This window comes from Myotis myotis, unplaced genomic scaffold (assembly GCF_014108235.1).
Source record: "Myotis myotis isolate mMyoMyo1 unplaced genomic scaffold, mMyoMyo1.p scaffold_m19_p_4, whole genome shotgun sequence".
Lineage (NCBI taxonomy): Eukaryota > Metazoa > Chordata > Mammalia > Chiroptera > Vespertilionidae > Myotis > Myotis myotis.
In genome coordinates, this window is record NW_023416346.1 from 12,922,622 (window position 1) to 12,944,515 (window position 21,894).

Below are 21,894 nucleotides of genomic sequence, written 5' to 3' on the forward strand. Positions count from 1 at the left end.
TATGCAGGATGGTCTTAGGCGACCCCTGTGAAAGGGTCGTTTGATCGCCAAAGGGGTCGCGACCCACAGGTTGAGAACCGCTGGACTGGGAATCTGATGGATGTTTTTTTCCCTGATCTAGACCTACTCCTCGTTGGTGCAAAATATTACTCTGTCTTTAGTTGGTCAGAGATCCTTGTATAGACACCAGGGAGGTTGGCTGGCAACCTGGAGTTTTTATCAGTCTGGTTCCCAGAATAGTTGGGCGGGACTGGGCCCTCTTCCAAACCAGTCACTGAGGGCTCTTTGGAGCTATTCAGAGCCTTTGTTTCCTTTCTATAGCTCAAAATGCAGGCAGGGTGTGGCAGGCCGTATAACCTCCCTTGAGGCTGCTGGAGGGGTTTGCTCTTCAGGAGAGAAATGGTCCCTTAGGTTTGGAAGGTTGCTGGAGCCCTGAGTACATCTCCCTTCCCTGCCTCCCTCCCCAGCCTCTCCTCAGGCACCTCAAGTCTGTGCCTTTCTCAGCGCAGCAGCCTTGGGTGAGTGTTTGCAATTGAAAAGTCTAATGATCTGTATTTAATAAATAAAAGCAAAGACAAATCAAAAGCAAAACAACCACAAAACTGGGTTTATCCCCTCCTAGCACAACACTGCTTGAATTGCTTTTCAGGCTGCCTTCAGGGGTGCAGCCCCCCTACCCCTCAGTTGGGGTCTCAGGTCTAGATTCCCCAGCTGCCAGCAGCCCTGTGGCTTTTCCTTTTCTCAGTTGGGTATTATGCCTGTCACCAAGAGACAAGGCTTTGGTGCAATGCAGCTTTCACCTTTCTTCTCACCCTCTTGACCCTGTGGAAGGGTGTCCCTCTCCAACCTAGATCACCGTTCCTACCTTTCTCCAGGCATCCTCTGTCCTTCCTTTTTTGTAAATTATCTCCTCAGCTGTGTTTAATTTGTTGAATCTGGGTGGATGTTCTCTGATTTAGTTGCTTTTCCAGTCTCGCCCAGGATGAGGTGCATGACACATCTGCTATTCGGTCGCCATTTTCTTCCTCCATATAAATTGTTAGAATATTTCTCTAGTTCTGTGAAATATGCCTTTTATGTTTTCATCAAAATTGCATTAAATTTATAGGTTGTTTTAGGTAGCCTGCAGGTATGGTACACCATAAAGTCATCTCATCTAGTGTGTCACTTAAGGTCACTGTTTTCTTTTTCATTTTCTTTCTGGAGGAGCTATCCACTGATGTTAATGGGGTGTTACAATTTTTTTTATATAATTGTATTACTATTTATTTCACCCTTTATTGGCATCAACATTTTTTATATTTTTATGTGCTCTTATATTAGGTGAATAAATATTTACAAGAGTTATATCTTCTTGTTGGAATGCTTTTTTATTCATTATGTAGTATCCTACTTTGTCTCTTATTATAGCCTTTGTTTAAAAGTCTTTTTTTTATCCACATGCTGTTTTCCATAATGTCTGCACCAGTCTGCATTCCCACCAGCAGTGTATGAGGGTTCCCTTTTCTCCACGTCCTCACCAACAATTGTCGTTTATTGATTTATTGTTGATAGCCATCCTGATAGGTGTGAGGTGATACCTCATTGTCATTTTAATTTGTTTCTCTCTGATGATTAGTGAATTTGAGCATGTTTTTTATGTCTCTTAGTAATTTATATGTCCACTTTGGAGAAGTGTCTATTTAGGTCCTTTGACCATTTTTTAATTGGATTGTTTGTCTTCTTTTTGTTAAGTTGTATAAGTTCCTTATATATTTTGGATAGTAATCATTTATCAGATGTGTCACTGCCAAATATGTTCTTTCATACAGTGACTCCCTTTTCATTTTGTTGACGGTTTCTTTTGCTGTGTAGAAGCTTTTTATTTTGAGGTAGCCCCACTTGTTTATTTTCTCCTTAGTTTCCTTTGGCCTAGGACAGTGATGGCGAACCTGTGACACGCGTGTCAGAGGTGACACACGAACTCATTTTTTTGGTTGGTTTTTCTTTGTTAAATGGCATTTAAATATATAAAATAAATATCAAAAATATACATCTTTGTTTTACTGTGGTTGCAAATATCAAAAAATTTCTATATGTGACATGGCACCAGAGTTAAGTTAGGGTTTTTCAAAATGCTGACACGCCGAGCTCAAAAGGTTCGCCTTACTGCCCTAGGAGATGTTTTCAGAAACATATTGCTACAAGATATGTCTGAGATTTTTCTGCCTATGGTTTCATCTAAGATATTTATGGTTTCATAACTGACATTTGTCTTTTATCCAGTTTGAGTTTATTCTTGTGTATGGTGTAAGTTGGTGGTCTAGTTTCATTTTTTACATATATCTGTGCAATTTTCCCAACATCACTCATTGAAGAGACTGTCTTGACTCCATTGTATGCTCTTGCCTCTTTTATCAAATACTAGAGGCCTGGTACACAAAATTCATGCACGGGTAGGGTCCCTGGGCCTGGCCAGCAATCAGGGCCAATCAGGGCCTTCCTGCTGCCGGCCAGGGCCTCCCTTTGTTCCGCACTGCCCCCTGGTGGTCAGTGCATGTCATAGTGAGCAGTTGAACTCCCAGTCTCCCAGTCAAACTCCTGAGGGGACATTTTGCATGTTAGGCTTTTATATATATACTAGAGACCTGTTGCACAAAATTTGTGCACTTCGGGGGAGGGGTCCCTCAGCCTGGCCTGTGCCCTCTCGCAGTCCAGGAGCCCTTGGGGGATGTCCAACTGATGGCTTAGGCCCGCTCCCTGGGGGATTGGGCCTAAGTTGGCAGTCAGATATCCCTTGGCAGCCTGGGAGCCCTCAGGGGATGCCCATTTGCCAGCAGGGAGCAGGCCTAAGCTGCAGTCGGACATCCTTAGTGCTGCAGAGGAGGCAGGAGAGGCTCCCACCACCACTGCTCTACTGGCAGCCACCAGTCTGGCTTGTGGCTGAGCAGAGCTTCCCCTGTGGGAGCGCACTGACCACCAGGGGGCAGCTCCTGCATTGAGTGTCTGCCCCCTGGTGGTCAGTGTGTGTCATAGTGACCAGTCATTCCCAGTCGTTCTGCTGTTAGGGTCAGTTTGCATATTACCCTTTTATTATATAGGATAGAGGCCTGGTGCATGGGTGGGGGCCAGCTGGTTTGCCCTGAAGGGTGTCCCGGATCAGGGTGGGGGCCCTGCTGGGGTGCCTGGCCAGCCTAGGTGAGGGGAAGATGACTGTTTGCAGGCTGGCCAAGCCCCCTAGTGGGGACCCTTACCCCATGAGTGTGTGGCCAGCCTGGGTAAGGGGCTGAGGGCCTTTTTCAGGCTGGCCACAGCCCCTTCAGGGTGGAGGTCCCCGCTGGGGTACCTGGCCAGCCTGGGTGAGGGGCTGATGGCTATTTGCATGCTGGCCACAGCACCTTCAGGGTGGGGGTCCCCACTGGGATGCCTGGCCAGCCTGGGTGAGGGGCTGAGGGCCGTTTTCAGCCTGGACACATCCCCTTCAGGGTGGGGGTTCCTGCTTGGGTGCCTGGCCAGTATGGGTGAGTGGCTGATGGCTGTTCGCAGGCTGGCCAAGTCCCCCAGCAGAGACCCTCACCCCACGAGGGTGTGGCCATCTTAGGTGAGGGGCTGATGGCTGATTGCAGGCTGGCTACGGCCCCCAGGCCCCCAAGCTCCTAGTGGAGGCTGGCTGGAAGCAGGTATCTGGGATTTATTTATCTTCTAGAACTGAAACTTTGTTGCCTTGAGTGGAGGCCACAGCCGGCCAGGGCAGGTGGGAAGCTTGGCTTACTCCATCGCCAGGGCAACCAAGCCTCCTGCTTGCTCCAGCTCCATGGCTGCCGGCCGCCATCTTGGTTGAGTTAATTTGCATATAGTCGCTCTGATTGGCTGGTGGGTGTGGCTTGGGCATAGCGGAGGTGTGGTCAATTTGCATGTTTCTCTTTTATTAGATTAGATAGATTAATTGAGCATAATGTGTTGGGTTGATTTATGGGGTCTCTATTCTGTTCCATTCATCTATATGTCTGTTCTTATGCCAATACCAGGATGTTTTGATTACAGTGGCTTTGTAGTATAACTTGATATCTGGTATTATGATCCCTCCAACTTCGTTCTTCTTTCTCAGGATTGCTGCAGCTATTCATGGTCCATTTTTAGATCCATATAAATTTTTGGAGAGTTTGTTCTGGATCTGTGAAGTATACTCTTGGTAATTTAATAGGGATTGCTTTGAATCTACAGACTGGGTATTATGGACAGTTCATGTAAATTCTATCAATCAATGAACACGATATATTCTTCCCCTTGTTTATATCTTCCTCTATTTCTTTTTTCAGTGTCCTATAGTTTTCTGAGTACTAGTCTTTTACCTCCTTGGTTAAGCTTATTTCTAAATATTTCATAATTTTTGTTGCTATGATAAATGGGACTATTTAGTTTCTCTTTCTGAGAATCCATTATTGGTGTATAAAAATGCCATCAATTTCTGGGTGTTAATTTTGTATTCTGCTACATTGCTGAGTTCCTTCATTAAATCTAGTAGTTCTTTGGTGGAGTCTTTAGGCTTTTTTATGTATAATATCATGTCATCTGAGAAAAATGATAGTTTTACTTCCTCCTTTCAGTTTGAAAGCCATTTATTTGTTGTTCTTGTCTTATGGCTGTGGCTAGGACTTCTAGTACTGCATTGAATGAGAGTGGTGAAAGTGGACATCATGGTCTTATTCCTGTTCCTAATTTTTTCCTATTGAGTATTATGTTGGCTGTATTTCCACTTTGCTGAGAGTTTTTATCAAAAATGGGTGTTGAGTTTTGTCAAATGCTTTTTCTGCATTGATATGATCATGTCGTTTCTGTCTTTCAATTTGTTAATGCGCTATATCATGTTTATTGACTTGTGAATATTGTACCAGCCTTGCATCCCTAAAATAAATCCCACTTGGATATGGTGTGTGATTTTTTAAATGTATTGCTCGATCCAATTTGCTAATATTTTGTTGAATATTTTAGCATAGTGATTATTCAGAGGTACATATTTATTGCCATTTTATATTTTATAAATATATTTATTTTCTTCTTTTCCTCCACCTCCTCCTTCTTTTTCTTCAAGAAGGACTTTTAATATTTCTTGTAATACTTGTTCAGTGGTAATGAACTCTTTTAACTTTTTAAATTCTGGAACCTAGTGGCAAACTCTCCCTGATCATCTCAACTAAATGCTTCTGAAATATATTTTGTGTCAGTTATGTAAGCCCTTCCTTTGTAACTGAGTCTTGATTTTTATTGGTTTATTTGGGTGCAGGGTCAACCCTTACAAGTGATAACTGAGATCCTGGAGGTATATATGGAAAGGGTGGTATCAACTCATGCAAAGCTCCCCAACAAAAAGTCCCTCCTTTATACATTTCTCATTATAAGACTTCTTCTATTCAGCAAGTATTTAATGAGGTATTTGGGTTGATGGGTTTATATTTTACTTCTAATTCCAATTTGGTCCTGTGGAAAGGGGACTATTACATCTACCTACTTTGGCAACATCTTGAATTTAAAACTACTTTGTGTTAATTGAATTTTTAAAGTTCATTAATTTTTAATGTTAGAATGGATGCTAAATGAGCTAACTCCCATCAATAGAAAAATAATAAATAAAAATAGTGTGCACTCTTTGTATTGAGTCCTTGAAAGCAATTAAAACTATGACAGATTCGTTTTCTGGAACAAACATATAAAAAAATATCAAAAATTTTTTAAATTATCAAACAAAGTATGAGCACCCTTTTATTTTAGAAAAATAACTTAAATATCTTTTAAGATAAGAATATAAAGAATTAGGTTCATAAAGTAAATGCATTGGGATAAGATTGGAATATTATGTCCCAAACTACAAATAGTAACTTACTTTGTGGAGGCAAATTCAATTGTATGTTAACAAAGAGATATTTAGCTTATTGTTTGATTTTTTATAAGAATGTATTTATATATTAATTTTAGATTAAATCATAGATACAGAATTAAAATAAATGTTAATATTAGAAACTGTATTACATGATTAATTTAGTTTTTATTATATTTAATAATAGAATTTTAAAAATTAGACATTCATCTAATAATGTCATTTCAAATATTTTTAACACATCTATCACTGACAAATATTAATCTTGAGTGTTACTTCATTCTAACAGGTGTCTGTATGCCATGTTTAGTCACTACAGAGTGTTGAAAAGGCTTGATATGCTTAGAAAAGCGACTCCACTTAGCAACAAAAAAAGAAGGATGTTGATGGAGAGGGAGATTATTCATGCAATTCATGGTGTTTACATGCAATGCAAGGCTTTCAACTATATGTCAGTCGTCCAGGCCTTTCTTAGTTCCATTCCACAATTAACATTGCAACTATATGTCACTCTCACTATAAGAGAATGGCCTTTGGAAAGAGGTAAGTTTGGGTGTTTTAAGCTAAAAGACCATCCTAAAAGGGAAGGTAGGGCATAGTGAAGTTTTAAAAAGACATTAAAAATTTATTTCTAAATCATGATTGTATTAAATTTTGTAAAGTTGATTTTCTGTGAATATTTTCAGAAACAAAATTATAAATAGATACATCTAAAATCTAGAGAAAATTGGTATGAATAAATCGGCATCCATTTTATTAAGGAATATAATATCTAAGATTATATGGGAAAGGGGACTGTTACATCTAGTGGGAAAATAATTTTGTACCTGAAACTTATTACAGAATTATTTTAAAAATATAACATGTCTTCTTCTAACAAAAGTAAAAACTGCAAAGAATTAAACATTTGGAAAGGATACACATTTATAAAATTTTCCAAAATTCTCCAGGAATATGACTGTGTTTTGATTATAGTAGTTGTTACATTAATCTGCATGCTGATGGGATGGAATACACCTATACAAGCTGATTGGCCTGTGTAAATTTCACATTAATGATATTCTACGTACTATAATTATATAAGATGCAACAACTGGAGGAACTGTGTAAAGTGTACAAGTGTCCAGTCTCTACTATGATTATTGAAAAATAGAAAAGTTTCTTTTTGTCTTTTTTAATTAAATGCATTGGGGTGACATTAGTTAATAAGTATGTTTAGATTTCAGCTGTACATTCTTATGATATGTGACCTGTATAGTGCCTTGTGTGTATACTCTACTTTACCCTTTCATAACTCCTACCCATCTTCACTTTGGTCACCACCACACTGTGGTCTCTGTCTATCAGTTTTGTTTTGTTAGTTTTTTTTATTCAATTTTATATTCCACATATAAATGAAATCATATAGTTATTTACTTTATTTGTATGGCTTGTTTAGCATGATATTCTCAAGGTCCATTAAAAAAACCTAGGCACCAAATTTATGAACCTAAATCTTAGAGAAGATTATATTAATTTTCCCCCAAAGGCAAGGGAAGTAAAGGCAAAAATAAATGAATAAGACTGTATAAAATTAAACTTTTGCACAAGAAAGGAAACTTCGAATTAAACAAAAACACAGTAAACTGAATGAAATAAGATATTTGCAAACAACAGCTCCAAGAAGGGTTTATTGAAAAGTATATAAAGATTCATAAAACTCAACACCAATTAACAATCCAATTTTAAAATAGTCAGAAGACCTAAACAGACACTTCTTTCAAGATGACATACAGATAGCCAACACATATATGAAAATATGCTTAACTTCACTAGATGTTAAAGAAATGCAAGTCAAACTACAATGAGATAACACTTCAAACCAGTTAGGATGTCTAGATTTTATTTTTTTTAATTGTGAGGGATGTATATCAGTATATTTCAGCAGCAGCTAAATGAAAAGGAAGAACAAGTGAACAAGAGAGTGACTGGGTAAAGGGGTAGATGTCTCCTTTTTCTCCTTCCCACTCCCAGCCCTCCCCAAGCTTTCACTGCAATATTATCTGTGTTCATGCATATAACAAAACTTGAATAAAACATAATTAATGATAAATGTAAAATTATAATCCGTTACTACAAAAATATCATTTGACATTATCAGATGTCATTTGCAAATACATGTAAATATATAGGATATGTATATTTATAAATCAAAATATTAACTAATTATTGTTTTGGAACAAGAAATGATTATTTAATATTTATTTGGGCAACAAAGTCAGAAGAAACAGTTTTAAAACTTGTAATAAAAATGAGATTATAAATTTATTATTATAATACCTATCATATATTAAACCCATCTTTAGACTGAAAAATGTTTCTCAGAAAAATAGGTATTAAGTGGACATAAAAACTGAAATTAAAAGGAATTCTGGAAAACTGACTCAAAGATGGCGGCCAACAGGACAGCAGTGAGGGAGAGAGTGTGAGTGAGTGGGGAAGTGAAAGGTGAGTATATAGATGTGTGTGGTATGTGTGAGTGAGTGAAGGACAGTTATATTCTGCAGGAGTCTCAGGGGGCTGGCAACTGGGCTTTCCTGGACTGAGAGCCCCTGCTACTGATGCAAGCACTCCTGAGCAGCCCTCTCTGGCACAGAAACCATGCCATCTTGAAGAGGAGAGCTGTGTGACCAGATCCCAGCCTCACCACCACCCAGACTGGCCTCAGACACCATCCTGGATGCTGCATCCACTCTGATCAAAGACATGTTACTTCATTTGCAGATTTGCAGACTCTGGGACTCCTGTGAGTTCAGAAGTATGTGCCTCTCTGGCCAAGCCCATAGCTTCAGCTGCAGACTCCTTGACTTCTGCCTCCCAGACACCAGCTCCTAGATCCCTTTGGTGAGATGATGAGTGTGCACCTCTCTGACAAAGACATGCTGATTCAGCTGCAGATCCCATGACCTTTACATACCCAGCCACTGGCTCACAGACCTCCTCATAATTCACAGAGTGAAACCAACCAGGCCAGAGTCCCCTTGACTCACCGGTAGACTCCAGGATGCCTACCTCCCTGCACACGGGTTCTGGGATCTCCACAGGGATTCACAGAGTGATACCATTTAGGTAACAGTCACACCACACTGGCCAGAGTCACACTATCTCAGCTGTGGCCCCAGGATCCCCACCACCCTGTTGTGGGCCACACAGTGAGCCACATGCCAGTGAGATCCCAGGCAACCCCTGACACAAGAGCTGGAACAACAGTCACATCCACAACCGCTTGCACGACAAGGTCGGGGGTGAGTCACACTGATAAACATCCTGTGAGGAGACTACATTCACAAATGAGAAACTAACATTTAAGACCCAACTATATCAGGAGAACCAAAATAACTCAAGTAGGGGGCTCCATTAGAACACCCAGCTCAGGAGATCTGAGAGACAACACCACTGGGTCACACTATCATCAAATACATAAAATCATCCCCCCCCCTACCCGGCAAAGAAAACAAAACAAAGAAACAAAAAAACTGGGTGGAATAGCAGTTGGATCTAAGACAGAAACAATTACAACAGGACAGCAAAAATTGGAGACAAAGAAACAATCCGCAAAGGAAAGCAAAGGAATAGCCAAAAAAGGAACTAAATGAAATGGAGGCAAGTGATTTATCAGAGAGAGAATTCAGATTAATGGTTACAAGCATGCTCAAACATCTGGATGACACACACAACTCAATGAGAATCAAAAGGAGCTGAATGAGAATTTCACTATGAATAAGAATCAAGAGGATATGAAGAATGACATAGATGCAATAAAGAACAAAATGGAAAGTTTCAACAGTACACCAGAAGAAGCTGAGGACCGAATCAGTGAGTTAGAAGACAAAGTAGAAAACACCCAAGCAGAGCAGCACTGAAAAAAAATATTTTTTAAAAATAGGAGGAGAGTTTAAGGGAGCTTTGGGACAAATGAAAATGAAACAACATCTGCATAATAGGGATGCCAGAAGGAAGGAATTTGAGCAAGGAATAGAAAACCTGTTTGAAGAAATAATGACAGAAAACTTCCCAGATGGTGGGGGGGGGGGGGGAAAGTCACACAAATCCAAGAAGCTCAAAAAGTCCCAAGCAATATGAACCCAAAAATACCCACACCAAGATACATCATAATTACATTAGCAAACATCAATGACAAAGTAAAAATCTAAAGGTTGCAAGAGGAATACAGAATGATACCTATAAGGGTTCTCCCATTCTACTATTAACTGATTTCTCAACAGAAACATGTCTGGCCAGAAGGGAATGGAATGAAATATACAAAGTGATGCAAAAGAAGGGACTAAATACAAGATGACTCTGTCCAGCAAGACTATCATTCAAAATTGAAGGAGAAATCAGGAGCTTCACAGACAAAAAAAAGTTTAAGGGAGTTTGTTACCAACAAGCTATCATTACAAGAAATGCTAAAGGGACAGTTGTAAAAAGAAGAAATAGAAAGGGAAGAAGGAACACAGGCATAAAGAATAAAAATTGCTACAAACAAGCAGTTATCAATAGTAACCTTAAACTAAAATGGATTAAATGCTCCAATCAAAAGACATAGGTTGGCTGAATGGATAAGAAAACATGACCATATATATGCTGTCTACAAGAGATGCACCTCAGAACAAGGGACTCACACAAACTGAAAGTAAAGGGATGGAAAAAAATTCTTCAGGAAAATGGAAATGAAAAAAAAAAAACAACCAACAAAAACCTGGGGTAGAAATACTTATATCTGACAAAATAGACCTCAAAGTGAAGGCCATAATAAGAGATAAGAAGACCATTTCATAATACTAAAAGGATCATTTCAACAAGAGGATATAACTCTGATAAACATCTATGCACCCAATACAGGAGCATCCAAATACATAAAAATACTTCTGGAAGGTATCTAGGGAGAGATGGACAGCAACACAATCATAGTAGGGGACTTTAATACTCCATTGACACCACTGAATAAATCCCCAGGACAAAAAATTCAGCAAAGAAACAGAAATCCTAAATAACTCAGTAGATCAGATGGAAGTAATTGAAATCTTCAGAACATTTCACCTCAAAACTACAGAACACACATTCTTCTTAAGTGCACATGGGACATTTTCAAAGATAGACCACATGTTAGGACACAGGCTAAGTCTTTACAAATTCAAGAAGACTGAAATCATATCAAGCATCTCAGATCACAATGGCATAAAATTAGAAATAAACTAAAAACAATTATAAACAATCAAACATATAGAGACTAAATAGCATACTATTAAACAACAAATGGGTTAACAAAGAGATTAAAGAAGAAATAAAAAAGCATCCTGGAAACAAATGACAATGAAAACACAACAATCTAAAATCTATGGAACAGGGGAACCAAGATGGCGGCGTAAGGTACAGACCTGTGCGTGCTGCCTCCCACAACAACATAGAGACTACCAACTATAAGACAAACAGCTATCATTCAGAACCATGGGAAAGCTGGCCCAGTGGAAGCTCTACAACTGGAAGGAAAGAAAGAAGAGCATTGAGACTGAGTAGGTTGTGCAGAGGCTCCAAGAACAGAGGTGCCGAGTCGCGCGCCAGGCGGGCTGCAACTGGATGCGTGGTTTTTTTCAATTGGAAGGGGATGCTGACTCTTGTATCCACTGAGCTTGTTTGGGGTGGGATCCTGAGGTCCCAGACCCCTATGGGGAGAGGCAGGACGGCCTTGCAACAGGCCGGAGAGCAAGAGTGGCTGTCTCGCGGAGCTGCCCGCCGGCGCTCGGGGACACGAGGACAGGGAGTCACGGAGAGGCGAGGAGTCACAGAGAAACCATTGCCCCTTGCTCTGCCCTGTGTGATTCCCGGGGACCCCGCCCTACTCAATTTACATCCCCACCCAAGCTGTGCCAGTGGCACAAAGGGAACTACCTGCACCTTTGCAGCCCAGCCCAGAGGACTGCAGATTTCAACTCCTTGCATACATAAGGGACACACTCAAGAAGCAGAATCAGGTTCAGAGGAAGCCGGAGCTGGACTCGGCTGGGCCGGTGACGTGGAACTGCTGTACCAGCAAATGCACAGGCAGGTCCACCAGATCCAGTCTCACATGGGACACTGGGAGACAGAAGACAGGCAGTCTGTGAACTTGGTAGAAAACAAAATCCAAGCAAGCATACCAGATATTCAGCCACCAGGAATGCCTGGAGATTTTGTCCTGCAAGGAGCCGCCCAACAAAGGACAGAATGCCAAACTTCGATTTGCTGAGACAGCCCCTGTAGGGCCGAGGCAGCCCCCATGAGGCTGGGACGGCCCCCGTGAGGCCGGGACGGCCCCGGTGAGGCTGAGATGGCCCCGGTGAGGCTGAGACGGCCCCGGTGAGGCTGAATTGGCCCCGGTGAGGTTGAGACAGCCCCGGTGAGGTTGAGTCGGCCCCGGTGAGGTTGCAACGGCCCCAGTGAGGTTGAGACGACCCCTGTGAGGCTGAGACGGCCCCGGTGAGGTTGAGACGACCCCTGTGAGGCTGAGACGGCCCCGGTGAGGTCGAATCGGCCCCAGTGAGGCTGAGACGGCCCCGGTGAGGCTGAGGCGGCCCTGGTGAGGCTGAATCGGCCCCGGTGAGGCTGAATAGGCCCCGGTGAGGTTGAGACGGCCCCGGTGAGGTTGCTATGGCCCCGGTGAGGTTGCGACGGCCCCTGTGAGGCTGAGACGGCCCCTGTGAGGCTGAGACGGCCCCTGTGAGACTGGGACAGGCCCTGTGAGGCTGAGATCACCCCTGTGAGACTGAGATGGCCCTTGGGAAGCTGAGAAAAATACCACATGATCTCACTCATTTACGGAGAATAAGGACCATTGTAGACTGATGAACAAAAATGGATACAGAGGCAGAACAGCATTGAGCAGACTGTCAAACTACAGTGGGAAGCCTGGGGAGGGCGGGGGGGGGGGAGATCAACCAAAGGACTTGTATGCATGCATATGAGAATAACCTATGGACACAAGACACTGGGGAGTGGGGGAGGCCAGGGGAATGTCAAGGGGGGGGGGAAAGGAGACATGTGTAATACTCTTTGTAATACTTAAGAAATAAAACAAAAAAACCACACAGAACAAACAAACAAAAAATCTATGGAACACAGTGAAAGGAGTCCTGAGAGGGAATTTCATTGCAGTACAGGCCTACCTCAAAAAAAACCAAACCAAAACAAAACATGAAAAATTGGTAATAAATTATTTAACCTACAACTTAAAGAATTCAGAAGAGCACAACAAGAAAAACCAAGAGTAACTAGAAGGAAGGAAATAATAAATATCAGAGCAGAAATAAATGACATAGAGACCAAATAAAATAAAATAAAATAAAAATACAAAAAATCAATAGAACCAAGGGCTGGTTCTTTGAAAGGCTAAACAAGATTGATAAACCCCAGGCTCACCAAGCAGCAAAGAGAGAGGACCCAAATAAACAAAATCAGAAATGTAAGAGGTGAAGTAACAACCAACCCCACAGACATACAAAGGATTGTAAAAAAAAAAAAATACTGTGAACAACTCTACTCCAATAAACTGGACAACCTTGACCAAATGGACATATAGCTAGAAAAATACAATCTTCCAAAACTCAAACAGCAAGAATTAGAAAACCTGAATAGACTGATAACTACTGATGAAATTGAAGCAGTAATTTAAAAACTCCCAGCAAACCAAGACCCTAGTCTGGATAACTTCACAGGGAGTTTTACCAAACATTCAAAGAAGAACTAGCACCTATCCTCCTCAAACTATTCAGAAAAATTCAGAAAGAAGGAACATTTCCAAGCTCTTTCTATGAGGCCAGCATTACCCTAATTCTAAAATGAGATAAACTATAAAGAAAGAGAACTACAGGCCAATATTCCTGATGAACATAGATGATAAAATCATCAACAAAATCCTAACAAATTGGATCCAACAATACATTAAAGATCATACACCATGACCAAGTGGGATTTGTTACAGGGATGCAAGGCTGGTATGATATCCATAAATCAATAGATGTGATACATCATACAAACAAACTGAAAGATAAAAACTATATAATCATATTAACACATTGCGTACCGCATAGAAATCTCTAAGACATACTCCAGGGACCACACATTTTTGGGCAAACTGCATGTTATTTAAATCGTCATAATGCACTTTAGGTGTTGTTTTTCAATAATTATAACATTTTTATTTACAAAAACAATTAAACAATTAAAGTTCTTACTATTTTTTTTAACATATAGTACTGCGTAAAACATTTTCCTCTATGAAGAGGGACCAAACAAAATTTACATAAGTATCTAGATTCGCTCCTTTTTCCATGGGTGTGAAAAATGAGAACACTCGTGAGCGGTCCTTAACAGATGGTGCGTGAAACACGAGAAAACTCCTGAGCGGTATGAAATGTGTTAATAGATGCATGAAAAACATTCAACAAAATCCAACACCCTTTTTTGATAAAAACTATCAGCAAAGTGGGAATAGAGGGATCATACCTCAACATAATAAAAGCCTTATATGACAAACCTACAGCAAACATCATACTCAATGGGCAAAAACTAAAATTATCTATCTACATAAAAGGCTAATATGCTAAATGTCCTTCCCTCCATCTGGGTAATGACATCATATAGCAGGGGTCCTCAAACTTTTTAAACAGAGGGCCAGTTCACTGTCCCTCAGACTGTTGGAGGGCCAGACTATAGTTTAAAAAAACTATGAAAAAATTCCTATGCACACTGCACATATCTTATTTTGAAGTAAAAAAACAAAACGGGAACAAATACAATATTTGTATTTGCATGTGGCCCGCGGGCCATAGTTTGAGGACCCCTGTCATATAGCAACACCTGGTTTCCTCTCCCTAGCGACTAGCTTCGTTGCAGTTTCTTCAGCCCAGGAACATGACTTGCTTTATACCCAGGTGGAAACACTTTACATTGTAACCAACTGTCTGTGAAGCGTTTTCCCGTGCCTCATCTCATTTGATCCTCACAGAAGTCCTGGAGTAGGTAGATAGGCGACTCAGTGCAATCCTAGTTTATTTTCATTAGCTGAAAAATGGAGATTTAGAAAACTTAGAAACTTGACCTAACTGAAAAGAAATAAGAAATGGTGGACCTTGAAAATGACTTCAGGTTTTCTTATTGCGCAGAATATAGTCAAGCACTGCTGCAGTTAAATATTTTACCCTTTGTTGTCCCTGCATGGCCTACAAAAATAATGTGCTTTGTGTTGATATTTACTGCTGTGTTGCTGACAAATACCTGAAAGAGAAGTTGGGGTGCTTCACGGGGCTGGAAAAAGTTTAGCTAAATCAGAAAGCAGGTCTAATTAAGCAATTTTGTTCTATATCTATAAAAGGCTAAGTTGATTCGCATATGCGTGATACATATAAAGCTCTCGCTGGTGCCAATCACACGCATGTGTTTCCATCTGTCATTGTTGATCATGAATTTGGTTGACACTTCTATTGTAGAGAAAGGGCGGATAGTGATATTAAAATTAAGTGAAATTCTAATTAATTTATTAAAATTAAGTGAAATTCTAATTAATTTCCTTTCAATGTGCGCAAATTTGTGCACCAGGCCATTAGTTCCCTATAAGAACAGGAACAAGGGAAGGATGCCCACTTTAACCACTCCTATTCAACGTATTACTAGAATTTCTACCTGTAGCAATCAGACACGAAGAAGAAATAAAAGGCATCCAAATTGGAAATGCAGTAAAACTGTCACTCTTTGCAAACAACATGATACTGTACATAGAAAACCCTAAAGATGCCATCAAAAGACTACTAGATTTAATAAGTGAATTTGGCAACATAGCAGGACATAAAATTAATACCCAGAAAATTATGGCATTTTTATACACCAATAATGAATGCTCAGAAAGGAAAACCAGCCAAACAACCCTATTTACTATTGCAACAAAAATTTTAGATATTTAGGAATAAATCTAACCAATGAGGTAATAGACTTGTACTCAGAAAACTACAGTATGTTGAAAAAGAGATAGAGGAAGATATAAAGAAGTGGAAGAATATACCGTGTTCTTGTAAAACCAACATCATTAAAATGGCCATATCCAAAGTAAATGCAATGTCTATCAAAATACCACTGGCTTATTTCACAGACCTAGAACAAATATTCCAAAAATGTATATGGAATTTAAAAAGACCCTGACTAACTACAGTAATCCTGAGAAAGAAACACAAAGTTAGAGGGACCACAATACCAGATTTCAAGCTATATTACAAAGACACTGTACTCAAAACAGCATGTCACTGGCATAAGAACAGGCATATAGACAAATGGAACAGAACAGAGAACCCAGAAATCAATCCAAGACATTATGCTCAATTAATATTTTACAAAGGAGGCAAGAGCATACAATGGAGTCAAGATAGTCTCTTTTAATAAATCATGTTGGGAAAATTGGACAGATACATGCAAAAAAATCCCCATGAAATTAGACCACCAACTTACACCATACACAAAAATAAACTCAAAATGGATAAAATGCTTAAATGTAAGACGTGAAACTGTAAAAATCCTAGAAGAAGCCATTGGTAGCAAAATCTCAGACATCTCTTGTAGCAATATCTTTATGGATACATCTCCTCTAGGGCAATGTAAACTAAAGAGAAAATAAACAAATGGGGCTACCTCAAAATAAAAAACTTCGCACAGCAAAAGAAACCACCAAGAAAATAATAAGAGAGTCCACTGCCTGGGAGAACATATTTGCCAATGATACATCCCATAAGGGATTAACTTCCAAAATTTACAGGGAACTCGTACAACTTAACAAAAGGAATACAAACAACCCAATTTAAAAATGGGCAAAGGGCCCTGGCCAGTTTAGCTCAGTGGATAGAGTGTCAGCCTGTGGACTGAAAGGTCCCAGGTTCGATTCTGATCAAAAGCATGTACCTCGGTTGCGGGCACATCCCCATTGAGGGGTGTGCAGGAGGCAGCTGATCAATGTTTCTAGCTCTCTATCTTTCTTCCTTCCTCTCTGTAAAAAAAAAAATCAATAAAAAATATATATTTTAAAATGGACAAAGGACCTACTAGTAAATAGACACTTCTCCAAAATGGACTTTCAGAAGGCCAATAGACATATGAAAAAATGCTCAAAGTCACTTGTGCCAAGCCAGCTCATCCAAGGGTTCCACAAGCTGAGTGAGGGCGGTGAAGGATGGAGAAATGAAAGACAGAGAGAATAAGCTGGGTCTAGGTGGATCTTCCTGTGCCTGGCTAAGGCCACAGAGAGAGATCCAGAGACAAGCTGATCCTTTATTTTATAGCCAGAGGTAAACAAGGTAGTGGTCACCATAGTTACAATGTTCTTGTGAGTTTCACTTGTTTTGGCAGCATTTGCTGCACCTCCCACAGCCCATTAGCTACCTAGGAAGAATCTAGGGAGCGTCATAATGTCAAGCCTAATTATGCTAAGAGGACTATGCCCTCTAAGCTGGTACTTGTTTGTGGCTTTGCCAACAGGTCAGTCTGAGGCTTATCCCTATAGCTGTGCCCTACAGTCACTAATCATCCAAGAGATGCAAATCAACAACAAATGAGGTACACCTCACACCTGTCAGAATGGCTATCATTAAATCAAGAAATGACAAATGTTGGTGAGGATGTGGAGAAAAGGGAACCCTCATACACTGCTGTTGGGAATGCAGACTGGTGTAGACTCTGTGGAAAACAATTTTGAGTTTCCTCAAAAAATTAAAAATGGAAATTGCATTTGACCCAGTGATTCCACTCTAGGGAAATATCCCAAGAATTCAGAAACGCCCATCAGAAAGAATATATGCACCCCTATGTTCATAGCAGTGTAATTTACAATAGCTAAGATTTGGAAACAGCCTAAGTGCCCATCAGCAGATGAATAGATTAAAAAACTGTGGTACATCTACACAATTGAATACTACAGTGCTGTAAAAAAGAAAGAACTCTTACCATTTGCAACAGCATGGATGGAACTAGAAAGCATTATGCTAAGTGAAATAAGCCAGTCAGAGAAAGATAAGTATCACATGATCTCACTCATATGTGGAATCTAATTAACAGCATAAACTAATGACAAAAATAGACCCAGAGGCATGGAGACATCAATCAGACTGTCAACCCTCAGAGGGAAGGCAGGGAAAGGTCGAGTGGAGGTGAGAGATCAACCAATGAACTCATGTGTGTATGTGCATAATCCATGGACACTGACAGTAAGGTGGTAAGGGCTTGGGAGGAAGTGGGGTTGGAGAGGGCAATGGGGGAAAAGAGGAATATATGTAATACTTTCAACAATATTTATTTTAAAAAATAAAATCAATTTTGTTTTTTTATGTATCCTAAATCATTTTAATGTATCTTAAATCATTATATTTAACTTTGAATGCTAAAACCAATGATGGATAAATAAAACTACTATGCAGTGACTACACACTGTAAGATGAATGTTTATGTTTTTTAAATTTATTTTTATTGTGCAAAATAAATGATCTCTTGTGGTATCCAGTGAGAAAATGTTTTCGAAAATATTTAATATATGCAAAGTAAGTGTATATAAACTATGTATATATTTGTCAACTCTATATGTGTACTTTACCTTTTCCCTTTCTTTTTTTATGTTAGTCTTGGTAATTCCACTTCAAAATTATACTAACATCATAGCAGTAAAAATTATACAAACAGGATCTGTAATCATTGTGTGTAGATTTGTGTACTCATTCTTTCTCTTGCCTGCTGAATACTTATTGGCTATTTTTTTCTCAATTAAAGTTGACATCCAATATTATATTAGTGCCAGGTGTACAGCATAATGATTAGGTATTTATATAACTTACAAAGTGGTACCCACCTAGCACCATGCATATTTATTAGCATATTATTGACTACATTCCCTATGCTGTACTTTACATCCCTGTGACTATTTTGTAACCACCAATCTGAAATTCTCAAATATTTTACTTTTTGACAAGTTTCTTAATTTCTATATTTCTAAAATAGGTGATGTGTAGATTTGTGTACTACAAATCTTAATAGACATGAAAATTATGAGTTAAAAATCTTTTAATAGACAATCAATCCTCAGTTCTCTAATGTCTCCCAACTCAAACAATTTGGTTCTTGATCAAGTTGTTTATTAAAAAAATCTTTGTTTCTGAAAGAAACTTTAGTTTTGGATTTGACAATCCTTTCATGCTGATACATCAGCATGACAAAAATCATCTGCCAGGCCACAAACAAAGGAGAAAATGTGAATCATTTTGCTATGCTGTGAATATTTTCCTGTTTTTTTGTTTTTTGTTTTTTGTTTGTTTGTGTGTGTGTGTGTGTGTGTGTGTGTGTGTGTGTGTGTGTATTTTGCTTTTTTTTGCTGGTGATGTGGATGATTCGCATATTTTTAAAACACAGAGAGGCCATCAAATGTGTTTATATTGCTAAGGCTCTGAAAGTGCTCATAAAACAAAGATTGGAAAACTGTTGTTCATTTGGATAAAGGAAAAGCAGTTAGCTGGTGACAGCATCTTGGAGGCTGAGAGACCTGAAGAAATGCAAAGGTTGCATCCTGGAACTAATGCTGAAAGTGATTCATTTAAGGCTATTATGTGGTGGTTGGGTAAATTTAAGAAAATAAGTATTTGTTTATATATTAAACTAGAGGCCCAATGCATGAAATTCGTGCAAGGAGCTCGGCCCTCGCAGTCAAGGCGGCTTGCCTCAGCCCTCCCAGCCGCAGCAGCGTCCGGAAGGTCTTCCAGAAGGACGTCAGGAAGGTCATTTGGCTGTCCAGTCTATTCAGCATATTATGCTTTTGTTATTATAGATAGTACATTGGACATGTATGGTATATAGGATAGGTTAAAACAGGGAATCCCTTAGGGGTCTGGAATGCATTAATTCAATTTACATTATTTCTAATGGAAAAAAAAAGATTTTGTTTTTTTTAACAAATCACTTCTTAACCTTCCAGAATGAAGTAAGTTCCAGAACAGAGGTTCCACTGTACTGAGAATTACATTTTCCAACCACAGTGGAAGCGAGGCCCATGTGCCCAATGCACAATGTTGGTCTCCCTGACTACCTAACCATCTGTGCCTATAGAGGCCAGTAGATCCCAGGGATGAGGTTCTGAGGTTCTCCCTCTGGGGCATAGTGGACTCTGGTGTGACTTAGCTCCAGTCAGAGCCATGATCTGGCAGGAGCTCTCCACATCTTACCAGGATCTCATGGAGGAGTTGGATCAGATTGTTTAGAACTCAGAGCAGGCAGAGGAACACAAGAGAGACAGTTCAAAGTTCAGAAATTTTACCAGCCCTTGACAGTGACTGTGCTTCCAGCAGCATCCTCTTCAGCAAGGCCTCCCTGTAGAATGTCTTCTGGGTCCTGCTCATCTTCATCTACTTGCTACTCAGGGTTGTGGCCATCTTCTGGCTTTCTGAAGATTTAATGCTAAGTCCTTTCTCCAAAAACACCCTAAAATCTGTCATGATGGAGCGGGGCCACGGAAAATGAAGAAGGGGGAGCAAGTCTTCCTCCAGTTCTGCCCGTAGGAGTGTAGCAGAACTGGAGGGAGACTTGCTCCCCCTTAATCTCCATCAATTACCTCCTGTTGTTCTCTTTCCAAGAGTTTCCTGCACAACCCAGAGAGTGTGGGATTTGAGCAGGCCTGTGTGAGCACCTATTCCAGCTGCAAGTTTTTAGGGGGCTTCAAAACTGGGTCAAGATATACTTGGTAGAAACCAAGAAGGAAGTTGGGTAGGAATCAATGGAATTCCTGTAGGAGGCCAGTCACAGCCAGTCCTTGGAACACACTCACTCTTTTCTGTGGGTCCTTCTTGGCATTATATAGAGCAGCAGTTTGTCAAACTGAGAGTGAAATAGATGATCAAAATTGGAAAGAGATCCATTAAAAAGGTGGTCAGGCAAAGAACCGTTAAGTTTAAGTCACCTTGTTCAGAGAATTGCCCATGTTAATGGAAGTTTTCATCATTTCACTTTCTTAAATTGAACTACTAGCACTTCTGTACTTACTTGAAGAAATGGGCCCTGCTGGGAAGAACAGTGTAATGGAACAAATCCAATGGATAACCTAAAAGTTATTTAAGTGCTTCAATTATTAATGAACTTCTTTTTACTATGACATATGAATAGGGTTTGTAGAAGATGGAATTAGAAATATATATGGAATCTGAAGGTTTGTTGAAGGTTTCTTATTTAGTTCAGTTATAACAGGATATTGAGGCTCTGTTATTTACCTTGGTTTTTCCCCCTGGTATGACTCTCCAGATGTGCAGTTCATGCTTTGAAACCTGTGCATTTTACACAAAGACAAACATTCTATGTCTCTTGTATCATCTGCCATTTATATCACCTAATCTCTGACAACCTTTCTCATTTGTTAAATGAGAATTTCAAAGTTAATATAATAATTGGGTTTCCTATGGAGTGACTAATCACGTATCTATCTGGTTATAGTTTTTGTTGATGTAGGTATAAAAGTTTGGAGTGCTTAACACACAAAGGCGCTAGTATAAATGTGCATAGTATGTGCCTATTTAATGTACTTTGATGATTTCATTTACAGGTAAATAAAAATTAGGTTACTACAAAAATATATATATAGCGCTAGCTGGTTTGGCTCAGTGGATAGAGCGTCGGCCTGCGGATTGAAGGGTCCTGGGTTCGATTCTGGTCAAGGGCACGTACCTCGGTTGCATGCTGGATCCCCAGTTGGGGGCATGCAAGAGGCAGCCAGTCGGTGATTCCCTCTCATCATTGATGTTTCTATCTCTCCCTCTCCCTTCCTCTCTGAAATCAATAAAAATATTTTTAAAAATATATATATTAAATACTTAAAACATGATCAAATGCAGGAAACAATATATATTCGATATATTTATTATTTTCATATGGTTAATTAATTTAGAAAAGTATATTCTTATTTGGTAGTCATTCCAATTGATCTGAATTTTTATAAATGATTGTTTAAACAACTATTT

At 39.7% G+C, this 21,894-nt stretch overlaps 1 protein-coding gene across 1 annotated transcript in view; it reads left to right on the forward strand.

Moving 5' to 3' along the window:
• XKR3 (XK related 3) overlaps positions 1–21,894 on the forward strand; it is a 43,004-nt gene that overhangs the window by 12,521 nt on the left and 8,589 nt on the right. The window contains exon 2 of the mRNA XM_036305639.1: positions 6,144–6,397. Within this exon, the coding sequence (XP_036161532.1) occupies positions 6,144–6,397 (254 nt within the window). The remainder of the gene's footprint in view (positions 1–6,143; positions 6,398–21,894) is intronic.